Source organism: Mirounga angustirostris, unplaced genomic scaffold (assembly GCF_029215605.1).
Source record: "Mirounga angustirostris isolate CCGP_5_RB_7025 unplaced genomic scaffold, mMirAng1.0.hap1 SCAF_12, whole genome shotgun sequence".
In the NCBI taxonomy this organism is placed as follows: Eukaryota; Metazoa; Chordata; class Mammalia; order Carnivora; family Phocidae; genus Mirounga; species Mirounga angustirostris.
Genome location: NW_026991720.1, coordinates 44,083,599 through 44,102,933, shown reverse-complemented (window position 1 = coordinate 44,102,933; position 19,335 = coordinate 44,083,599). Strand labels below are relative to the sequence as shown.

Genomic DNA, 19,335 nt, shown 5'->3' with positions numbered 1-19,335 from the left:
AGCCGCACATCGGGCTCCCTGCTCAGCGGGAAGCCTGCTTCTCCCTCTCCCACTCTCCCTGCTTGTGTTCCTCTCGCTATCTCTCTCTCTGTCAAATAAATAAATAAAATCTTTAAAAAAAAGAAAAATGTACTCTCCTAACAACTTTAAAATATACAAGACAGTATTATTAACTATTGTCACCATGCTATACATTATATCCCCAGGACTTATTTATAACTGGAAGTTTGTACATTTTGACCCCCTTGTCCCATTTCACACACTCCCCACATCCCATCCCCCATCTACCTCTGGTAACCACCAATCTGTTCTCTGTCTATGAGTTTGGGGTTTTTTGTTGGTGACAGGGTTTTTTTAATTATTATTATTCCAGATATAGTGAGATCATACAGTGTCTTTCTTTGTCCAACTTATTTCATTAAGCATAATCACCATGGGATGGACCTTGAGGGCCTTCTTTTTTTCTTTTTTTCTTTTTTTTAAGATTAGATGTTACCTTCTCTACCTGTTAACCTCCACTCACTCCCTAAGCCTCAGCTAATGCTTCTCTCCTCCAGGAGGACTCCCTTGAATCCACTCCCACTCCAGGTCGGATGAGGTCTCCCCATCTGGTTCACGCAGCTCCTTGTAACAATCTCTAGCATTTCCCTCCACATGCTGCATTGAAGCTGTTTACTTCTGCATCGTCTGATCAGACTATGAGCTCTCTGAAGACAAACTTACTTATGAGTGTCTCTAGGGCTTGGCACAGAAAAGTCCTCGATAAACATATGTGAAAAGAAGGAAGAAGGGAGGGATGGAATGAAGGAGAGAAGGAAGGGGACAAGAAGAGTGGTAATATATACAGTGACAATCACCCCTACTTACTGAGCACTAAGTGTGCCCACATTGTGCTTCATATTATTTATACTGGGTTATCAGGGCAACATCCACCTCAACTGCCCCAGCGTCATCCAGTGACCAGCCCATCAGGGGCTCCTGGACCCTGGTCCTTCCTATCACCCATGACCAATATTTGTTCTAACAGATCGGTGACCATGTCACATGTGTTTAAGTATTTTAGCACTCACCCCTGCATGAGATCATCCACAGCCACTCTGGAAGCAAGTTCTAATACTGTCCTGGGATCCAGCTGCAGAAAGTGTGGCTTGGAGGGGTAAATTACCTGCCCGAATTCACACAGAAGTCAGAATTCCTGGACATAGAACCCAAACCCAGACCTATCACCAGAGCCTGTGTCCTTAAGGGCCTCTGAACACCCTGACATTAGTGTGTCAGGGACCCTTGAGGACATACTCCTCAGTGGTTTCAGGAGCCTGTGTGCTGACAGCAGGATGGCCTGCCCCTGCTTATGACGTGAGGATGAAGAAGAGAAGTGGGGAACAGTGCTGGCAGGTACTAGTTTACTCTGTCTCCCTCAACAAGTACTTGTTCCTGCACCAGGCACGGTTAGTACATAGCTCGACCAGGTGCGGCCCCTGGCCTCCAGAAGCCTGCTGTCTAATGAGGAGACCGACATACACATGAAACGGACATCTCCAGGGAGGAGGGCTCTCCAGGCTGACTCTGGAGGGCAGCCATGCCAGCATCCCAGATGTCTGGACCAGCAGGGGACCCAGCCCCATAGCCAGCTAACTTCACCCCAGAAGTCCTGCGAGGTCAGGAGCTCCAGCCTCAGGGGGCCCCCAGGAGTTCCTCACCTGAAGGTCCAGCTCTTCATGGCACAGCCCTGGTCCCCAAAGGGCACCTCCAGCTCCAGGAGAAGGCTAAGATGCCAGTCAAGTGTGAAAACCTTTCAAAGGCTTCCCTAGAACCAGGGTCCATTCCTTAGGCTAGCACAAAGACCCCTCTCAGCTTGACCCTGGGCTGCCTCTCCTCTGTCCCCTCTGTTTACATACTGAGAATATATTTTCAGGTGTTGGGGAAAAAAATTAAAAGGTCTGATATCAATCATTTTCACCATAATAAGAATGAATCCCTGTGTCCTCACTCCAAAGAGAATTTGCATTTCAAAGTCTTCAAGTGACTCCCTTATTTCAGAGAAATCCTGATATCAGTGAGCTGGTAAAAGGGGATGTTTGAGGAAAGGTCTTCCAACCTAGATGGAACCAATTATAGTAAAGGTCACAGCAGTGTGGATCTATGAAGCCTGCCTTGAGCTGAAGCTTGAGCATCTCCTACCAAGCTGGCAGACCTGAGTCCCTGAGCTACAGAGCTTGCACCTCAGCACCTCCACCAAAAAAAGAAAGAAAAATATTTTTTCCTTCCTAAAGGCCACCTAATTTTCTCCCTCTAGTATCTGCTATGAAAACACTTAGGAATTAATGGTACCATCTGATCCCCCCCCCACCTCAGGACATGGCACGGTCAGGAATTTTCTTTCCCTTTTTTTTTTTTGGTTCCAGAATCAGTCCAACTTCACTGGTTTGCCACTTATTACTTTTTGCTTGTATATTTTGTTTCTCTCAGTCCTCACTTACCTTCTAGGAATAAGCTTTCAAGTGACATATCATCCTTCCAACCCAGACACACAATTCAGAAGTTGTGGAAGCTATTTACAAGCAAAGTCACTCTCCTCGGGACGCTTGGGTGGCTCAGTCGTTAAGCATCTGCCTTGGGCTCAGGTCATGATCCCAGGGTCCTGGGATGGAGCCCCGCATCGGGCTCCCTGCTCCGCGGGAAGCCTGTTTCTCACACTCCCCCTGCTTGTGTTCCCTCTCCCGCTGTCTTTCTCTCTGTGTCAAATAAATAAATAAAATCTTAAAAAAAAAAAAAAAGTCACCCTCTTCTGTCTGGGAAGGGACCAGCTGCTCCAGCTGTCGTTCTGGCTTTTCGGTGATAAGACCCCATCTGCCCCTTCCTGCCAGTCATGGTGAGCATCAAAGCACCAGGCAGGGGCGCCTGGGTGGCTCAGTCGGTTAAGTCTCTTCCTTCCCCTCAGGTCATGATCTCTGAGTCCTGGGATCAAGCCGCATGTCCAGCTCCTTGCTCAGCAGGGAGCCCGCTTCTCCCTCTCCCTCTGCCCCTCCCCACTGCTCCTGCTCTCTCTTGCACGCTCTCTCTCAAATAAATTTAAAAAAGAAAAAATTAAAAAAAAAAAAAAAGAAAAAGCACCAGGCACTCCCACAGAGGTGCATGCAGTACAATGCACACAGAATGGTTGGGTTACCATTCTGCTTATTAATTTGCCTGACTACTGCTCGGGAGATAAAGAAATAAAGGGACTAAAGGCATATTCATCATCCTCATTGAGTTGTGGGATGAAATACTTAATTTTGGGAAGTAATGGTTCCAGGTAGGAGGGCAGTGAGAAGCGAGTGTTTTATTTCACAGCTTCTAAAATGTGAGCATTTAATGCTCTTGCATTATCATATATTATTACACTTCTATAAAAACTATTTCTAGGAATCAATCTCAAAGTTTTGAAACCTCCTCAAAAAAGCTGGAAGGCAGAATTTAGAAGGCCCTGCAAATAGAGAAATTATACTTTCAATTCTATGCATTAAGGCTTACTATAGCGGTATCCACACTCAAGACTTGATCTACCTTATGTAAACAGTGCAGTGACTGGGAATTTGTGTGCCATGACTTCAAAAGTAGGTAACATTTTTATAAAGGAGAGAAGATGGGTATGAATTTTCTGTTTTTCAGATCGAAAAACTGAGACCCAGAAACTATCCGTGAAATTACTTTAAGCAAAAGCCAGCAAGTGGTGATGGTGCTGGAAAGAAAAATTCCATTTTGATTGACGGCCCCACCATTTCTCTGCTCCAGGCCTTGGGGAGCACCTCCACCCAGCACTGCTCAACCTCTGGTATTTCTGCTCCCTTATTGGGATCTGGGTTTTCCTTCCAAGGACAGCATTAATTGGCTGCGTAATTTGCTGACCGCACTGGCACAGAAAACACTGAGAAGTGTTTGACTCCTGTTCTCCCATTATGATCGAGACCTGGAGACAAAAGAGTCAAAAGAAATTGATGGGGAGCTCCTGTGCCCAAGGAAAACCATTCAATCTATCTGAGCTTCAAAAATGTCACCTAAAGGAGGGAAAGCCCGTGGAGGCAGCCCATAAATCCACTTTGGATGGTGATGACGCTTTCACACATGCGTGGACCTTGGCAACTATGAGCATTTCACATACTCCTCCTCATGTTATCTTCACAAAATGCCCACCTCCACTGCAGGGCTCTCTGAGGGGACTCCCAGTGAGCAGTTCTCAAACTCAAACATGCACAGAAACCACCTAGGGGTTTGTTTCATTCAGATTCTGATTCCTTGGGCCTGTGGCTCTGCATTTCTAAAAATCCCCAGGTGATGTCAATTCTCCTGCTCCCAGGACCCCACTTGGAACAGCAAAACACTAGAGCACAGTTTGATAAACCACACACAGTTCTGAGGATTGAAAAGGTAATAGCAATGAATAGCTCACCCGTGGTGGGGCTCAAATGAAATATTAACCCTTTGAAGATATTTCTTATATGACTCTTTCATTGACAGTGTTTCACTGACACCTGGCAGGATTACAGGGGTGGACAATGCAAGTAAAAAGACCTCTGAAGGAGCCCAGAAAAGGAGTGAAACAAGATCTACTCACGAGAGAAGCGGGCAAGTGGTCTGGCAGTCTTGTCTCCAGCTTCATTTGCAACTAGAAAAAAAAAAAAAAAAAAACAGCGCAATAAGAACAAGGCACACAGTCCACATGCCCAACCTACAGCTAACCCTCTGGATGATTTGACATTAAACTATGTTTGACGATCTTTGTAAGAGAATAAAAGCAACCTCTCTTCCTCTCTTTCTCTTATTTCCAGGGCTGCTCTCAATGTCTACATGAGGGCAAATGTTTTAATCATTTTGATGAGTGCATTTGAATAAAGCTGGAGAGGACCTAAACAATATCTAGTTTACTATGCCTAGAGGTGGTAACTGGCTTCCCCCCCCAAAGGATAAGAGGTGTGGATGCCTAAGTTCCAAGCCAGTATACGTGCTCCTGGTTCAAGCGTCCTCTTATCAGGCTGTCTTGAAACATAAATGCACCCACTCCATAAATTCAATCTGCTCAGATGGACAGGGGCAAAGCCAAGACAGGATTTCAGATTTCAGAAGATAACAACAAGGTTAGTTTTTATTAGGAAAGCTATTTAAATTTAGATGCTCACAAACAGGGAAGTTCAAAAGGGGGAGGGGGTGGAATTGTTCAGAGAACTGCCCTAGAAAAGCTTACCCTTAAAGCTTCTCAGCAGGGCATTTTACCCTCCTCTGAAAAGCCTCTATATAATTTATCATGTAGATAGAGTCATAATGAATATCCCCTATATTTATGAACACCACCTTTGTGACTAAAAATAGAGATCAGTCATTAAGTAGAAACACAAGTTTCACTCACTTTAAGTATCACTTTTAATGCCCATAAAGATTACAGCTTGGTCGTTTTATATATTCATAGTAAACAGGCACAGATACTTGTGGTCATCTTGAACCAAGCACCCAAAGCAATTAACTGGAAAAACCTGTTCATTTTAGCTTACAAAAAAACACTCACTAGATAGGCAGAAAAAAAAAAATGAGAGAGATGGCTAAAGTAATCATTAATGTATGCAAAGTTGCAGTAGCCAGACAAAAGAAATAACTACTTTGTAAACATTACATCAATTTGCAAAGAATGGAAGGAGTAAAAAATATATATATTCCTTTCACCCTCTCACAAAGATAAAGATTTCACAATTCACTACACTGGGCAGATTTTAAAAGTTAATGGATCCAATCTCGGTCTACTTTTCCGTCATTTGCATTGCCCATTGTCCGCACTCGCTTTGTAGATTACCAACAAGACGTTATGCAAAACGACCAGCAGGGGGAGGTGACATTGCATCCTGCTCCCATTACCTCCCACACCCCAGCATTTCAAAAAGAAAGAGAGCAAGAAAGGGAGGGAGAAGCAAGCCCTAGTTAGGTATAGACAGGAGTTTCCCGGGCCCTGAGCTCAAATTATTTCCTCTTTAGACACCATAGATCTCTAAAGAAAGAAAACAGACCAAGGTTTGTTTTCCCCCAAAATATTTGCTGCAGTGATGGGCTGCTTTTAAAGTAGGAAAACCAAGACCACTGCCATTGCTGAAAACACCAGCAACCACTAAAATGTTCAACTTGGAGAATAAGCATTTTCCCTGTGGGAAGGAAGAGGACACAGTGACATGTGACAATTGCAGTCACAATTTTACATGCAGCAATGACTGTTTCCTCACGCAAAAGCTTTTTCCTCCTCTCCCCACCACCCTATCCAAGGATGGGGATTGCTGACCCAGATCCAAGTCACACCAGGAGAAGCAGGAATCCAGATCTAGGCCAGTGGGTACCAAGAGAATTGTCTCTACCCAGAAGGAATTTGAACCATGCCAGCGGTATTATTTTCCTAAACGCAGACCCAGTGCCACACTCCCTTACTCCAAGGTCTCCAGCGATGTCCAACATTTACAAGACCCAATCCACCTAACATGTCCTGGCATTCAACACCTGGTCCCATCTATTCTTCTAAGCTCATTCTATTTGCCAGAGCATCCGTCAGTCACATGCTCTAAACTGACAATTCCCAAACACACCCTACATACCCTCTCTCCTCCTACTCTTGTTCCTTTTGCTCCCTCCCTGGGACACCCCTCTCCACTGCTTCACCTGCCAACTTCTACTCATGCTTTAAGATTCAGGTGGAGCCATTCATTTCTGAAAAGCTTCCCTGACTCTCGCCACAGCTTCTGCATCCCATAGATCTCTGCCCATACACCTAACTCCCCTCCCAGACCAGTGGTTCTCAAACTTCTGCAGGAGTCAGAACCACCAGGAAGGTTTGTTAAAAAACAGATTGCAGCATTTGTTAAAATGCAAATTTTGATTCTGTGAATCTGGGGTGGGGCCTGAGAATGTGCATTTCTAACAAGTTCCCAGGTGATACCGAGGAGCTGGCCTGGGGACCATATATTGAGAACAGCTCCTCTCAATTACAAGCTACCCCACTCAAGACAAGGAGCATAATTGTTCATCTTTGTATTTCCAGTCTTTTGAACACTGAGCGAGTGACACATGGAATAACACATAGGTCAATATTTTTAGAACTAAATCAAGTAGACTAAATCGAAACCACGGCCAAAGATGGCTTAGTAGACCAAGAACCTAAGACTGGCTTCCAGAGAACTCTAAAAAGTCCCAGGTGTGTTGTTCGGCCCCACAATGTTTTTAAACAATTAGTTGTCTACATTTAAAAAGCAAGAGATTTCAGGGTCTCCTGGGTGGCTCAGTTGGTTAAGCATCCAACTCTTGATTTTGGCTCAGGTCATGATCGCAAGGTCAGAGATTGAACCCCACTTTGGGCTCTGTGCTGGGTATGGAGCCTACATAAGATTCTCTCTCTTCCTCTGCCCCTACCCACCCCCCTCTTAAAAAAAAAATGAAGAAAGGGGAACCCTCCTACACTGTTGGTGGGAATGCAAGCTGGTGCAGCCACTCTGGAAAACAGTATGGAGGTTCCTCAAAAAGTTGAAAATAGAGCTACCATATGATCCAGAAATTGCACTACTGGGTATTTACCCCAAAGATACAAAAGTAGGGATCCGAAAGGGTACATGCACCCCGATGTTTATAGCAGCAATGTCCACAATAGCCAAACTGTGGAAAGAGCCAAGATGTCCATCGACAGATGAATGGATAAAGAAGATGTAGTATATATACACAATGGAATATTATGCAGCCATCAAAAGGAATGAGATCTTGCCATTTGCAACGACGTGGATGGAACTGGAGGGTATTATGTTGAGCGAAATAAGTCAAAAAGAGAAAGACATGTATCATATGACCTCACTGATATGAGGAATTCTTAATCGCAGGAAACAAACTGAGGGTTGCTGGAGTGGGGGGTGGGGTGGGAGGGATGGGGTGACTGGGTGATAGACACTGGGGAGGGTATGTGCTCTGGTAAGCGCTGTGAATTGTGCAAGACTGTTGAATCACAGATCTGTACCTCTGAAACAAATAATGCAATATATGTTAAGAAAAAAAAAAAAAAGAAGGTAGCAGGAGGGGAAGAATGAAGGGGGGAAATCGGAGGGGTAGACGAACCATGAGAGACGATGGACTCTGAAAAACAAACTGAGGGTTCTGGGGGGGAGGGGGGTGGGAGGATGGGTTGGCCTGGTGGTGGGTATTGAGGAGGGCACGTTCTGCATGGAGCACTGGGTGTTGTGCACAAACAATGAATCATGGAACACTTCATCTAAAACTAATGATGTAATGTATGGGGATTAACATAAGAATAAAAAAAAAATCAAGAGATTTCAAATATAAATTTAACTTGTCAGCTTTTCTCAATAACTGAATGGCTGTCCAATTCACAGGCCAGCAATGGATCACCACTGAGACGTCCCCTACAGGTGGTTCTGCCTCCTGCATGCTCAGGAGGCAGCTCTTTGCTGACGGCACTGGATGTTCTATATTCTTAGCATGGTCCACAAGGCAAATGAAAACAAAAACTGTTTAAAATCCTAAAGAATAAAACTAAAACTCAACAGAGACCAGCACTACAAAAAGTGGTTGTGGCCAAGCTTGCTGAGCCCTCTGTCCCCAGCCCACAAACTGCCCAGGCACACTCCACAGACTGCTCAGACACATCTGGGCTTCTCAACCAGCACAGGAGCCCTCATTCACAGCTGTTTGCCCTTTATTTTAAATATATATATACAGCAAGTCTTAACAACAAAGTAGATGTTCCATTTATCAGATGCAATTAGAGCTTGAATTTGACAAAATCTCATAAAAGTGATTATGAGGATTTAAGGGAAATTATCCACATCAATACTGTTGGGCAAAACACCCAGACCAGTATATATCATTGATTCCATTGACACTGAATTGTAGGTCTAGGCTACATGTCTATACAGGCACAGAGGAACAAGTGGAAGGATGTGTACCAGATATAGTAATAGTTATTTCTTCTGTATGCTGGCATTTGGGGAGATTTTTAACCTATTTTATACTTTTCTGCATAAACCCAATAGTTTATGATACTCGTACCCCATGTTTATAATCAGGAAAAATGTTTTTATTAAAGGGGTAGAAAACAATTGACTATTATTTGATGTACATTAAAATTTTAGATACTGTGTGTGTATGTCTATTTATTTATATAAATTATGTATGTTTTAGATTCAGATTCCAGAGCAGGCTTAGATCACAGAATCCAGGAGATTTTCCATCTCTAATCCAAGAGGACTCCCTGTAAGACTCAAGAAACAAATCTCCCACTCTGCTCTCCAAGGAGTTCCACACTTTCTAGGTCAGGGATTTGTAGCCCTGGCTGCACATTAGAATTACTTAGGGAACTTCTTAAAATCCTGATGCCTAGGCCACACCCCAGCCCAATTAAACAGAGCCTTGGGGATGGGACCCAAGCATCATACCTATTAAGCTGCTAGCTGATTCCACTGAGCAGCTGAGAAGTACTAATAGCTGATGTAACTTCATACATCTTTATCAAAGCAACATTCAGGAAGGAAGGTGTGGCTCAAATTCTTTCAAAAATAATTACCCCTATTCAATTCTTCTTTTCAGGATGCTTTTGTTTTGTCATTAAAATCGTGAACAGAGACATGCCTCTGCTTTAAGAAAAAATCAACTGTTAAGACTGCAAACATAAGTATGGGGACACATTAGTGAGCAGCTCTTCACATTATAAAGGGTTTCTTATAAAACGACTGCCTCCAAACTTCCACATGTGTCCTGAGCACCAACTATGAGCTCAGCACTGGGCAAGGCCCTGGGTGGACTGCAACAGTTGATTTCACTCAGTCTTGACATACAAATAAGTTAGGGGGAAAAGCGATGCCTTTCAATCTGGGTTTATCCCAGCCTGACGAGCTTGGGAACTGACTTAAAATGATAATGATGATGATGATGATCCAGATTCGTTGGTCCCATCCCAGAAACACTGAATCAGAATCCCTGCAAGCAGGAACAGGAGTCTGGGTTTTCATCAATTGCGTCAGAAGCTACACTCACATGTGAAAAGCAGCATTCTAAATGAAGTGTGCCCCTGGTATGTCTGTTGTATTTCCCCCCCACCAAAAAAAAACCAAAATGGCCAGAAGCAAATCTTAAAGGAAGGGCTTGCCATGGAGACCATTGGGAGGGAAGCAGGAGAGACAGGACATTAACTCAGAACAATGAGCACCCCAGCCCCAGACAATGAAGGTGGTACTGATGTCCCAGCTCAGCTACAAATAACCCAGGCCATCAGAACAGGAGGGAGGGTGGTCCAAATAGTTGTGGCGGTGGCCTGGGCAGGTGCACACTGCTTTGTAACCAAAACTAGCACCAAAAACACTGCCACCCTTGTTTTGAAGGCTCTGGCACCTGGGCGAATATAAACGCAGCTGGGGGGCTGGGTGCCAGGGCCAACACACAGTTAGCAAGCAAGCTGGGAAAAGAGTCTGCCTTCCTGGAGGGAAATCTGCCCAATGCAGATTCTGTCTGCTGCTTTACCACCATCTCTGAGGCCAGCCCAGGGACCCTCTCGAGGTGAGGTCCTTTGGGAAGCCTGGTGGGCTGGAAAGCCAGCACAAAGGACTCCCAGAGAAGAGAGCCTTAGAATGAGGTTCTGGTACCTTCCTAAGTTACTGTAAAAGATGCAGCTGACTGGCCTCACCTCACACTGCCTCCAGCTTGCCAAACCCAGCAAGGAAAACTGGATGGGTGCTGGGGAGAAAGAGACTTGGTCCAAGATCATCATCTTTGCTTAGCTGTCCCCTTCTAAGTAAGGACTTCGGTGATCACATTACTAAGATCACAACTCCCGACTTCCCCTCTTCCTCTGTCCCCATTCCCCTTCCCTGCTCTATTCCTCCCCACAGCACTGTCACCTTCTCATATGCTCTGTGCTTTCCTCATAGGGCTCATTGCCTTCCTCCTTCCACTACAATGGGTTCTCTGGACCAGCACCAGGGAAGAAGGCCATGATCATGATCATATGATCATGGTGATGTGATCCAAACTCAGAGCATGGATTCTCTGCCAATGAAAGAACTTCTACATCCCCAGTGCCTAGATGCCTGGCACACAATATTTATCATACGAATCAATGGCCAACCTTCTACCAACCTACCGTGCAGAGTGCAATGGGGGCCAAGAATTGGAAGGAGACGTGGAGGGGAAGGTACAAGGATCCTAGCACACAGTGAGCAGTTCTATGTGCTATAAGTATCAATTGAGCCCTTCAGAAATATTTAGAAATATTCGTCAAGCACTGACTAAACTGTAGATACCGGGGAAGGCTGTGAACAACCAGTCCTGGCCCCTGCCTTCACACTGAGTAAGACTGCCATTCCCATTTGATACAGAATCGGGCCACTGGAATTCAGAAAGGACATGTAACTTTTCTAAGACCACACGGTTGTGTGGCAGAACTCCAATCCAAAGCCAGGTGTACCACGCTCCAAAGTCTGTGTTCTTTCCATTTAGCCTCTCTGCTTTCCACGAAGGGTAGGCAGATAGGAGCCATGCTCTGGAGAGGGCTACATGGGCAGAAACGTCTTAGTGAGGGCTGCCCCTCTCTCTCATGCCCCTAGCCCCCGTAAGAGCCACCTACTGGCCTACAGAGAGTGGAGGAGGTCACTTGCCTGGGACCTCCTACCTGGCACAAGCCCAGAGACTGTCAGTAGAGAGGGGTCCTTCTGTGAGGCGGGTGGTGACACCAGGACTCACAGCAACAGCATCCAGAAGAGGGAGACGCCAGGCAAAAAGGAAGGAGCTTCAGTGCCTTGTTCATGCAAGAGCCCCAGCTACCAGCTGACTCCCTAACTGTCTTCTATCCTCCCTAGGTAGAAAATAGGGACAAGGGAATAGCAACAAGAATCAAATTCACGTTAGCATGAGAAGCACGACAACTCATAAAAACAGCCCCAGGAGGCCTATTCTCTTTAACGGGTGAGGAAACTGACATTCCAAGAGATCAAGTGACTTGTCCAAGATCAGACCAGAACTAAGTAGCAGAGTCGGAAACGTCATCCGTGTCTCCAGCTCCTAGCCCAGCATTCTCAGGAAAAGGGATGCAGTCAATCTCTTCAACTCCCACATCGTGGGGTGTCAAGGGGGAAGTAAAGGGTCTGGCTTCCTTTTCCACTGCTGGGTTTGATAAATATCAATGCCTGACAACCCCAGGATCCATTTTAAGCACAAAAATGTAAAAGTGCTGAGTTAAGGAGGCTTCTGATGCCCAGTCTGACGTATTATCAAAGCCTGCGGTGGGCGGGGCGGGGGAGGCTGGAGAGGAAGGGCGGATGGGTACATGGAAGAGTCCCTGCCAGCTTACATTGCACATCAGAGAACAGGGCCACAACATGTATAATTCACAAAGATAACTGAGTTAAATACTTATATAAAACATGTTATTGGGGTTGATTAAAATGAGAAATGCTAGCTATAGAATAACTAAGGACCAGACTAAGTGCTGCTCATCCATTACCTAATTTTATCTTCACAGCAACTCTCTGAGGATCCTGCTAGTATTTTCCCATTTTCCAGATGTGGAAACTAAGTCTTTGAGAACTTACGTAAATCGCCTGAGATGGAACAACTAGTGAGGGGCAGATTTGGAAAGTGAATCCAGTGCTACCTTACTCCAGAGCCAGCGCTCCTAACCCTTGTGCTGTCCATCACACTTTCAACACCTGAGTGTTAGTACTGTTTGCTGAGCCCGACTACCACCCAGACCTGGTGGAGAGGCCCTTGTCTCCTCTCCACTTAGCTTCAAGTTAGCAGCTCGCAGAGGAATGCACCCTGCTCTCCTGTTCCTTAAACAGAACAGAGCTCTGCAATCCAGCTGGAATTTGTGCCCAAACGACATAAAAGACATCACCACCCCTCAGCCTGTTCCTTTCCCCCCTTCTATATTCAGAGATGCTCGGCATCGCCTCATTATACCTTCCGGGCCAATTTGGCTGTCAAATTGACTCTGAATCAAGCTCTCGCACAACAGAAAATAAAACCGATTTGTAGTGATGACTCATCAGGGCTGATAATTTGAGAGTGGCAGGGATGGTGCACCTCCCAGGCCCTTCTCTCCTAGCATAATGGGCAAATCCTTACAGGGGGCAAGGCTTGCCTGCCAGAGAGCAGAATGGCTCACTGGCTCACTCAGCCCAGGGTGCAATGAAACACAGACAGAAGGAAAATCATACAAGCCTTTGCCAGCCTGAGAAGACAGCTTGGGAAACATATTTCCTTTACTTTCTTTTTTTTTATTTGGAGGAATTTGGGTCATATGGGAAGACTCATGCAATGTATTTCTTTCTTCCCTGGTCCTGATTTTATACATTTGCTTATTTACCTATATCCTACCTTGTTCCACAAGTGATATTTTATTTCTATTTTGCAGTATGCACCAATCCTTTATGGAACAAAGTGGGATATTAAGAAAAAGTGAAATTTACTTATTTCAATCACTTCCTTGCTTCCTTTTCTTGATCCCTCTTTCCAAGTTCTAGGGTTTCAAACTGACTTTTCACGGTTTCAAACCGACTTTTCACGGCTTCCTGTGACTTAGATCAAACAACTGATTAACCTCTGCTGAGTATCCCTGAGCCCCCTCCTCCCCATTGCTGTGCTGGATGCAAGGATGGACCTTGGGTGGCCAGGAGTCCAGCTGAGACCCAAAGGTCGGGCACGGAGCTTCCTGACACAGATTATGAGAGGTGTTGTAATATGAATGTATCATGGTGCCTGGTATTTCTGTGGAAACCACCTGGCCAAGGTACGAGGCCCTGACCTCACAGAGCCTGAGGCCAAGTTGGGGAAACATAATATTAATACTTGACCTGATCCAAACTATGTTGAATGCTAAATGAAAGGTCCTTGTCCACAGAAGAACAAGAATCAGAACTATATGAGATTAAATTCCAATATCAAGCTGTCTGTTCAACTGTTCACTAATTACAGTTCACTCCAGACAAGGCAAAGAAAAGTACAGAGAAGAAGAGAAGAGACACGAAAATATATTACACTTCCACATCATGCTAGGCACTGGTAGGAACTTTAGGTCCATAATTTTCATTTAATGTTCACACCAGCCCATGAGATGAGTATTATTATCCCTATTTTCAGATGAGGGAACTGAGGCTTAGAAAAGGTAAGTGACTTGTCCAAATCAGGGCTAGTAAATGGAAAAGCTGGGCTTGAAACTCAGTTCTGTGAGCCCTTCTCTTTTCTTTGTAGTTCCCACAGCTGGAATGCATGTTAAAAGGCGTCCAGTCCAGCTCCACATGTCCTGCTTGGATCCCCTATAACATCCCGGACAAGTGGATGGCAAGCTCATGCCTGAATCGCCCCTAGGGATGGGAGCACACCCCCTCTGGAGATAGGCTCCTTCACCTTTAACCCATTATACAATCTTAAAGGGCTCTTCGTGATGATGAAATCTGAGGGCTCAATCAACATTCGATGATAACTGTCCTAGCCTCAAGCCCCTTGAGCCCTCTCATCCCCGGAATGACACACCCAGTTCCCTCCTCATTTGACAAAAATAACTGGAGGCCTTCACCCACAAAAGTCAAGTCACTTAAATCATTGCCAAAAAAAGAGAATATATGTGTTATTTTTTTTTAAGATTTTATTTACTTATTTGAGAGAGAGAGAGAGCAAGAGAGAACACAAGCGGGGGGGAAGGGAAGAGGAAGAGGGAAAAGCAGACTCCCCACTGAGCAGAGAGCCCGATGCGGGACTCGATCCCAGGACCCTGAGATCATGACCTGAGCCAAAGGCAGATGCTTAACCGACTGAGCCACCCAGGTGCCCCCATATGTGTTATTTTAAATAAGCCTCAGCAACCGACTGCTTAACAACATTCACCTTCACAATGATCTTCAGGCTAAGCCAGATCCCCATCTTCTCAGGAGACAAAGGGAACCTGGGAACCATTTTCTGGACTGTATAATCAGGAGCTGTCCAAGACCAAGCATTTTCCAGAAGGCTGCTGTCTGAAGCACCTCACCTCAGAATTTACTGTGCATAAAAATCACTTGAGGATCTTGTTAAAATGCAGATCCTGTTTCAATTGATCAGGAGTGGGGCCTGACACTCTGCATTTCAAACAAGCTCCCAGGTGATGCTGATAGTCCTGGAACCCCACTCTGAATAGCAAGGTGTTAAAGGACATAACCCACTTTGAAAAGGAACAGCCAGGCACACTTTCTAAGAGCTCTTTGGAAAGCCCCAGCATGGTTTTGAAAACGCATACCAATGGAATCTAATGTCAAATTCCCTTGGTTTCTTTCAGCAGTTTTGTGAGAAAGAACTGTTCACAGCATGACTTTGAAACCTACTGAAGGACAGACACTGAGAGTGTATGCATGTGAGAGGGAGGGTCCAAGCAGAATGGGAGAGGGAAGCTCAGACCCCTCCATGGGCCTGACAAAGAACAGAGCTGAATGAGAAAATCACTCCCCACCCCGAGCATGCCGCCAGCAGGGTGCAAAGCCTAAAATGAGCAAAGAGCTCCCCAGATCCAAGGTAAGAAGTCAACCTCCAGCCAGGACTCGCTGGAGCTGCTCCATCTTCATGCACGCTCCTTGCAGGACCTTGAGCCCCGAAGAGCTAGTATGCACACTCAGCTCCCAAGCTTGGCTCAGGCATGCGCTGCTGGCACTGTTCTGTCCAGCAGCGTAGATCATCACGCCCTTACTGACTGGCTGCAGGCTGAGCCGATCAAAGGCATCAAACAAATAAAACTAGGCACAGGTCACTGTACCCTTGAACAGGAACTCAGATGCCCACTGGGCTGAGCTCCCCACAGCAGAGCCTGTATCTGCCCATTTCCCTCCGGACTCGAGCAGGGCCTGAACACAGGGCAGCACCAGCTGAGTAAAGGGCTGGAGAAGGAGTGGAGGAAGCCAGGTCCGGCCATGAAGCCACAGAGGCGCTGAGACAGAGACCGGCAGGCTGCTAGGAGCTCTCCTCCTCTGCAGACACCAAAGAGCCCCACTACCAACCAGCTAAAGGCTGGGTCTTAGCTTGGCAATTTATCTTCTCGGCTGGATGGAAGTTTGGGAAACATTTGGGGGGAGTCACAAATTGGAGGCAGGTGTATTGAGCTTGGCAAGCAAGTGTCTAAAAGTAAATGATCTGAATTCCCTTAGGAACAGTTCGCCACAGTGGCATGAATCCCTGCTGCTCACACCAGCCGGGCTACATCCCAGCTACCTACCTGAGACACGTGCATTAGGACTCTCAGACTGCACATGGCCAAGGAGAACTGTATTTCTCCCAGAAATCTGCTCTTCCCCAGGCTTCCCCATCTCCATCAATGCCACCACCCTCCCCGACGCTCCTTTCCCCACCACAGTTGATCAGGACAAAAATGTGTGAAGTTACACTTATTTCCATTCCTTCTGTCATACCCATAGCCCTTCTGCCAATAAAACCTATAGCCCTTACCTCTAAAACATATGCTAACTCCTATCACTCCTTCTAGCTCCTCTCCTAAAACTCGGGTCCAAGCATCAAGGGCCCTTTGTTTAGAGGACCCCAACATCATCCCGGGGTCTCCCGCTCCACTCTCACCCCTTCTCCGCCTGCCACCAGTCCATCAGACTGCACGGCTTCCCTGCTTAAATCCCTCCAGCGCTTCTCACCGTGTTCAAATCACTGCCTACATATTCCTCCCTGATCTGACCTCCTCTCCTCTCCTCGTCTGCTAGTTGACTAAGCTGCAGCTACACTAGCCTCCTTTCTCCCTCCCAAAGCCACCAAAACCTATTCCCATGTCAGTGCCTTTTCACTTGCTCCTCCTGCTTGGAATGCTGTGCTCCTGGTAACAAGGATTCCAATAGTATTGGCTCCCCTTCCAGGCCCTTCCATGTCAGGTGCCAGTCGAAGCATTTTACATGTGCTAACTCATGCAGTTCTCTTCACGACCCTAGGGGGTCGGGCTATTGTTATCCCCACTTAATAGATGAGGTACCTGAGGCACAGGGAGGTTAGGTGACCTCCCTGAGGCCACACAGCTGGGAAATGGCAGAACCAGATTCATTACTGTGCAGTCTAGTTCCAGGGCCTTGCTCTGGAGCCACCACATACCCTGCCTCTTATAGATCTCATCCCTTACACAGAAGCCCCCTCACCTTTCAGGTCTCAACCCAAATGCCAGGGCCCCAGAGCCTTCTCTGACCATCATCCTCTCTCAAGCACCTGTCAGTATCTGGAGTTAAAACACTTCTCCATCACAGACATGGACACAAGAGGGTATTAGCTCCCTGAAGGCAAGCTTCCAGCAGCCTATGCTCTGTATGCCCAGAACTCAGAATAGTGCCTGGCACTAAGTCCCCTCAACAAATATGAACCAGCCTACTGCCTGGCTTATGCTACTGTCTGGCCTCTGAAGGCTTCTGAGTTGTCACTTTTCCATCTTGTCCTATCTTGTATATTATCTGTAGTCTCCCCATGGCCTGCTCCACAGGACAGAGTCCGTGCCCAGATGCCAATGCACAATGTGGCCCCAGCCCCCCTCTCTGGCCTCAGCCCCCACCACTCGCCACACACCCCTGCACACCAGCCATCCTGAGCTCTCCACCTGTGGGTCCTACTCTGGACACTTTTCTACCCCAGGCCTTTATTCATGCCCTTCTTTGACTTTCATGTCCTTGTCCACTTTTTCCAACTAACGAATGCCCACTCACACATCAGAGACCAAATGCAATTGCCCCCAGTGAACAAGTCCCTCTGTGATCCGCTGCTGTCCTCCTGACAGCAGTTTTCTGTCACAGCAGGTGGAGAGACTGCAGGCTTTAGAGTCAGATGGACCTCACCTGGAATCCTGGCTTCTCTGCTGTGTTACCAAACCTCTCCAAGTCATTTTGCTCATGTGCACTTTTAAGTCATAATACTTACCTCTAAAGGCTGTCAGGGTGGAAGATGACGTGGGGAACACTCAGCACCATCTTAGCACACAATCACGATGAGATACTCAATGAAAGGTAGATGATGGTGTCAGTGTTATTTCTTTAGGGTCTACCTTTCCAACAATATGTGTGTTCCATGAAAGTAGGGTCATGCTCTTAATCCCCTTTTTATCTTCACAGCTAAGTGCACGCATGACACATGAATCTCAGTAACCATCTACTGCAGAAATGCATGAATTAGTATCTTGGGATTCTGGTTCCAGATAACTCTGGAATCACAGGAGGTCAAAACCTTGCTCTGGTCCTTTCATTTTAGTACTAATAAGGAAAAAAACTGAGAGATGCCTGCATGTAAGCACCTCAGGATGGCCCACACTATGGAACCAGTGGCAAAGAAGATCTTTGAAGGAGTTTTAGTAGTTGAACTCTTGGGCATTTTTGGAGCATATTTTTTGTTTTATAAGATGAACACAAGCCAAGATTTCAGGCAAACAATGAGCAAGAAATTTCCCTTCATCTTGGAAGTTTATTACAAATCCATTGAACAGTCTGGAATGTACGGAGTCCTCTGATCAAGATCAAGCAAGATCAAGAAAAATGGTTGAACAGCAAAAATTAGGACCAGTCATCACGTTCAGCCTCCCACCTAAGGCGTTTGAGACCTTTGTGGGGGAGAAGAAAGATGAGCACACCACATTGCAGACTCCTGGCCCCACAGAACAAAACAGGAACTTCTGGTCTGCCGTGGCTCACAGTCATTTCCCATCCACTATGCAAATCCCCTGCTTTTGTTTGTTGCTTTCCTTTGGCATTTATTATTAAAGACTACTGTTTAACAAATAAAAGCCTAGGAGAAGAAAAAAAATACTGAGAGATGGACAAAAACTGTGCATACAGGATCTTATCTTAGAAAAACTGACTTAGAAAAGGGGGCAAGGAGGACCGAAATGTGGTCTCTGGGAGGAGGTGGAAGAGGACAAGCTGGAGATGAAGAGCACTCCCAGGGAGCCAGCCATCGGAGGCCAACTTTATTAATTAAGAAAAAACTATTAAAACATACTACAATCTACTGGTCACCCAGCAAGAGATGAAGCATTTAGGGCAAACTGATCGTTATCCATTTTCAGAGAGGGTGGTTGCGATTCATCAGTTGCATGTAACACCCAGTGCTCATGACACCAAGTGTCCTCCTTAATGCTCATCACCTGTTACCCCATTCCTCCACCCACCTCTCCCCCAGCAACCCTCAGTTTGTTTCCTATACAATTCCCTCTTTCTCTTCCCAGCACACACACCGATCTCACATCCCCTGACTGCCTACAGGATCGCAGCAGTTTTTACCTTCTCCCTCTTAAGGTTTTTCTGCTAATGAGCTTGGAGTCTAGCTAAGGATCGTAATGAGCAC

At 46.0% G+C, this 19,335-nt stretch overlaps 2 protein-coding genes across 2 annotated transcripts in view; one reads left to right on the top strand and one right to left on the bottom strand.

The window, feature by feature from the left end:
- The window catches only part of PDE1C (phosphodiesterase 1C), a 409,149-nt gene extending 404,509 nt beyond the window's left edge, over positions 1-4,640 (bottom strand). Inside the window, exon 1 of the mRNA XM_064575093.1 lies at positions 4,595-4,640. The gene's annotated coding sequence lies outside the window, so the exon portion shown is untranslated. The remainder of the gene's footprint in view (positions 1-4,594) is intronic.
- Positions 4,641-18,290: 13,650 nt separating this feature from the next.
- Positions 18,291-18,502, top strand: LOC123835422 (protein CEBPZOS-like). The gene has a single exon (XM_045864464.2). It carries the CDS (start codon positions 18,296-18,298, stop codon positions 18,500-18,502), a length of 207 nt encoding a protein of 68 aa, XP_045720420.1. The 5' UTR covers positions 18,291-18,295.
- The last annotated feature ends 833 nt before the right edge of the window (positions 18,503-19,335 follow it).

Coding starts and splice junctions, on each gene's coding strand:
- LOC123835422 (XM_045864464.2), top strand. CDS start 18,296: ATGGCCCACACTATGGAACCAGTGGCAAAGAAGATCTTTGAAGGAGTT.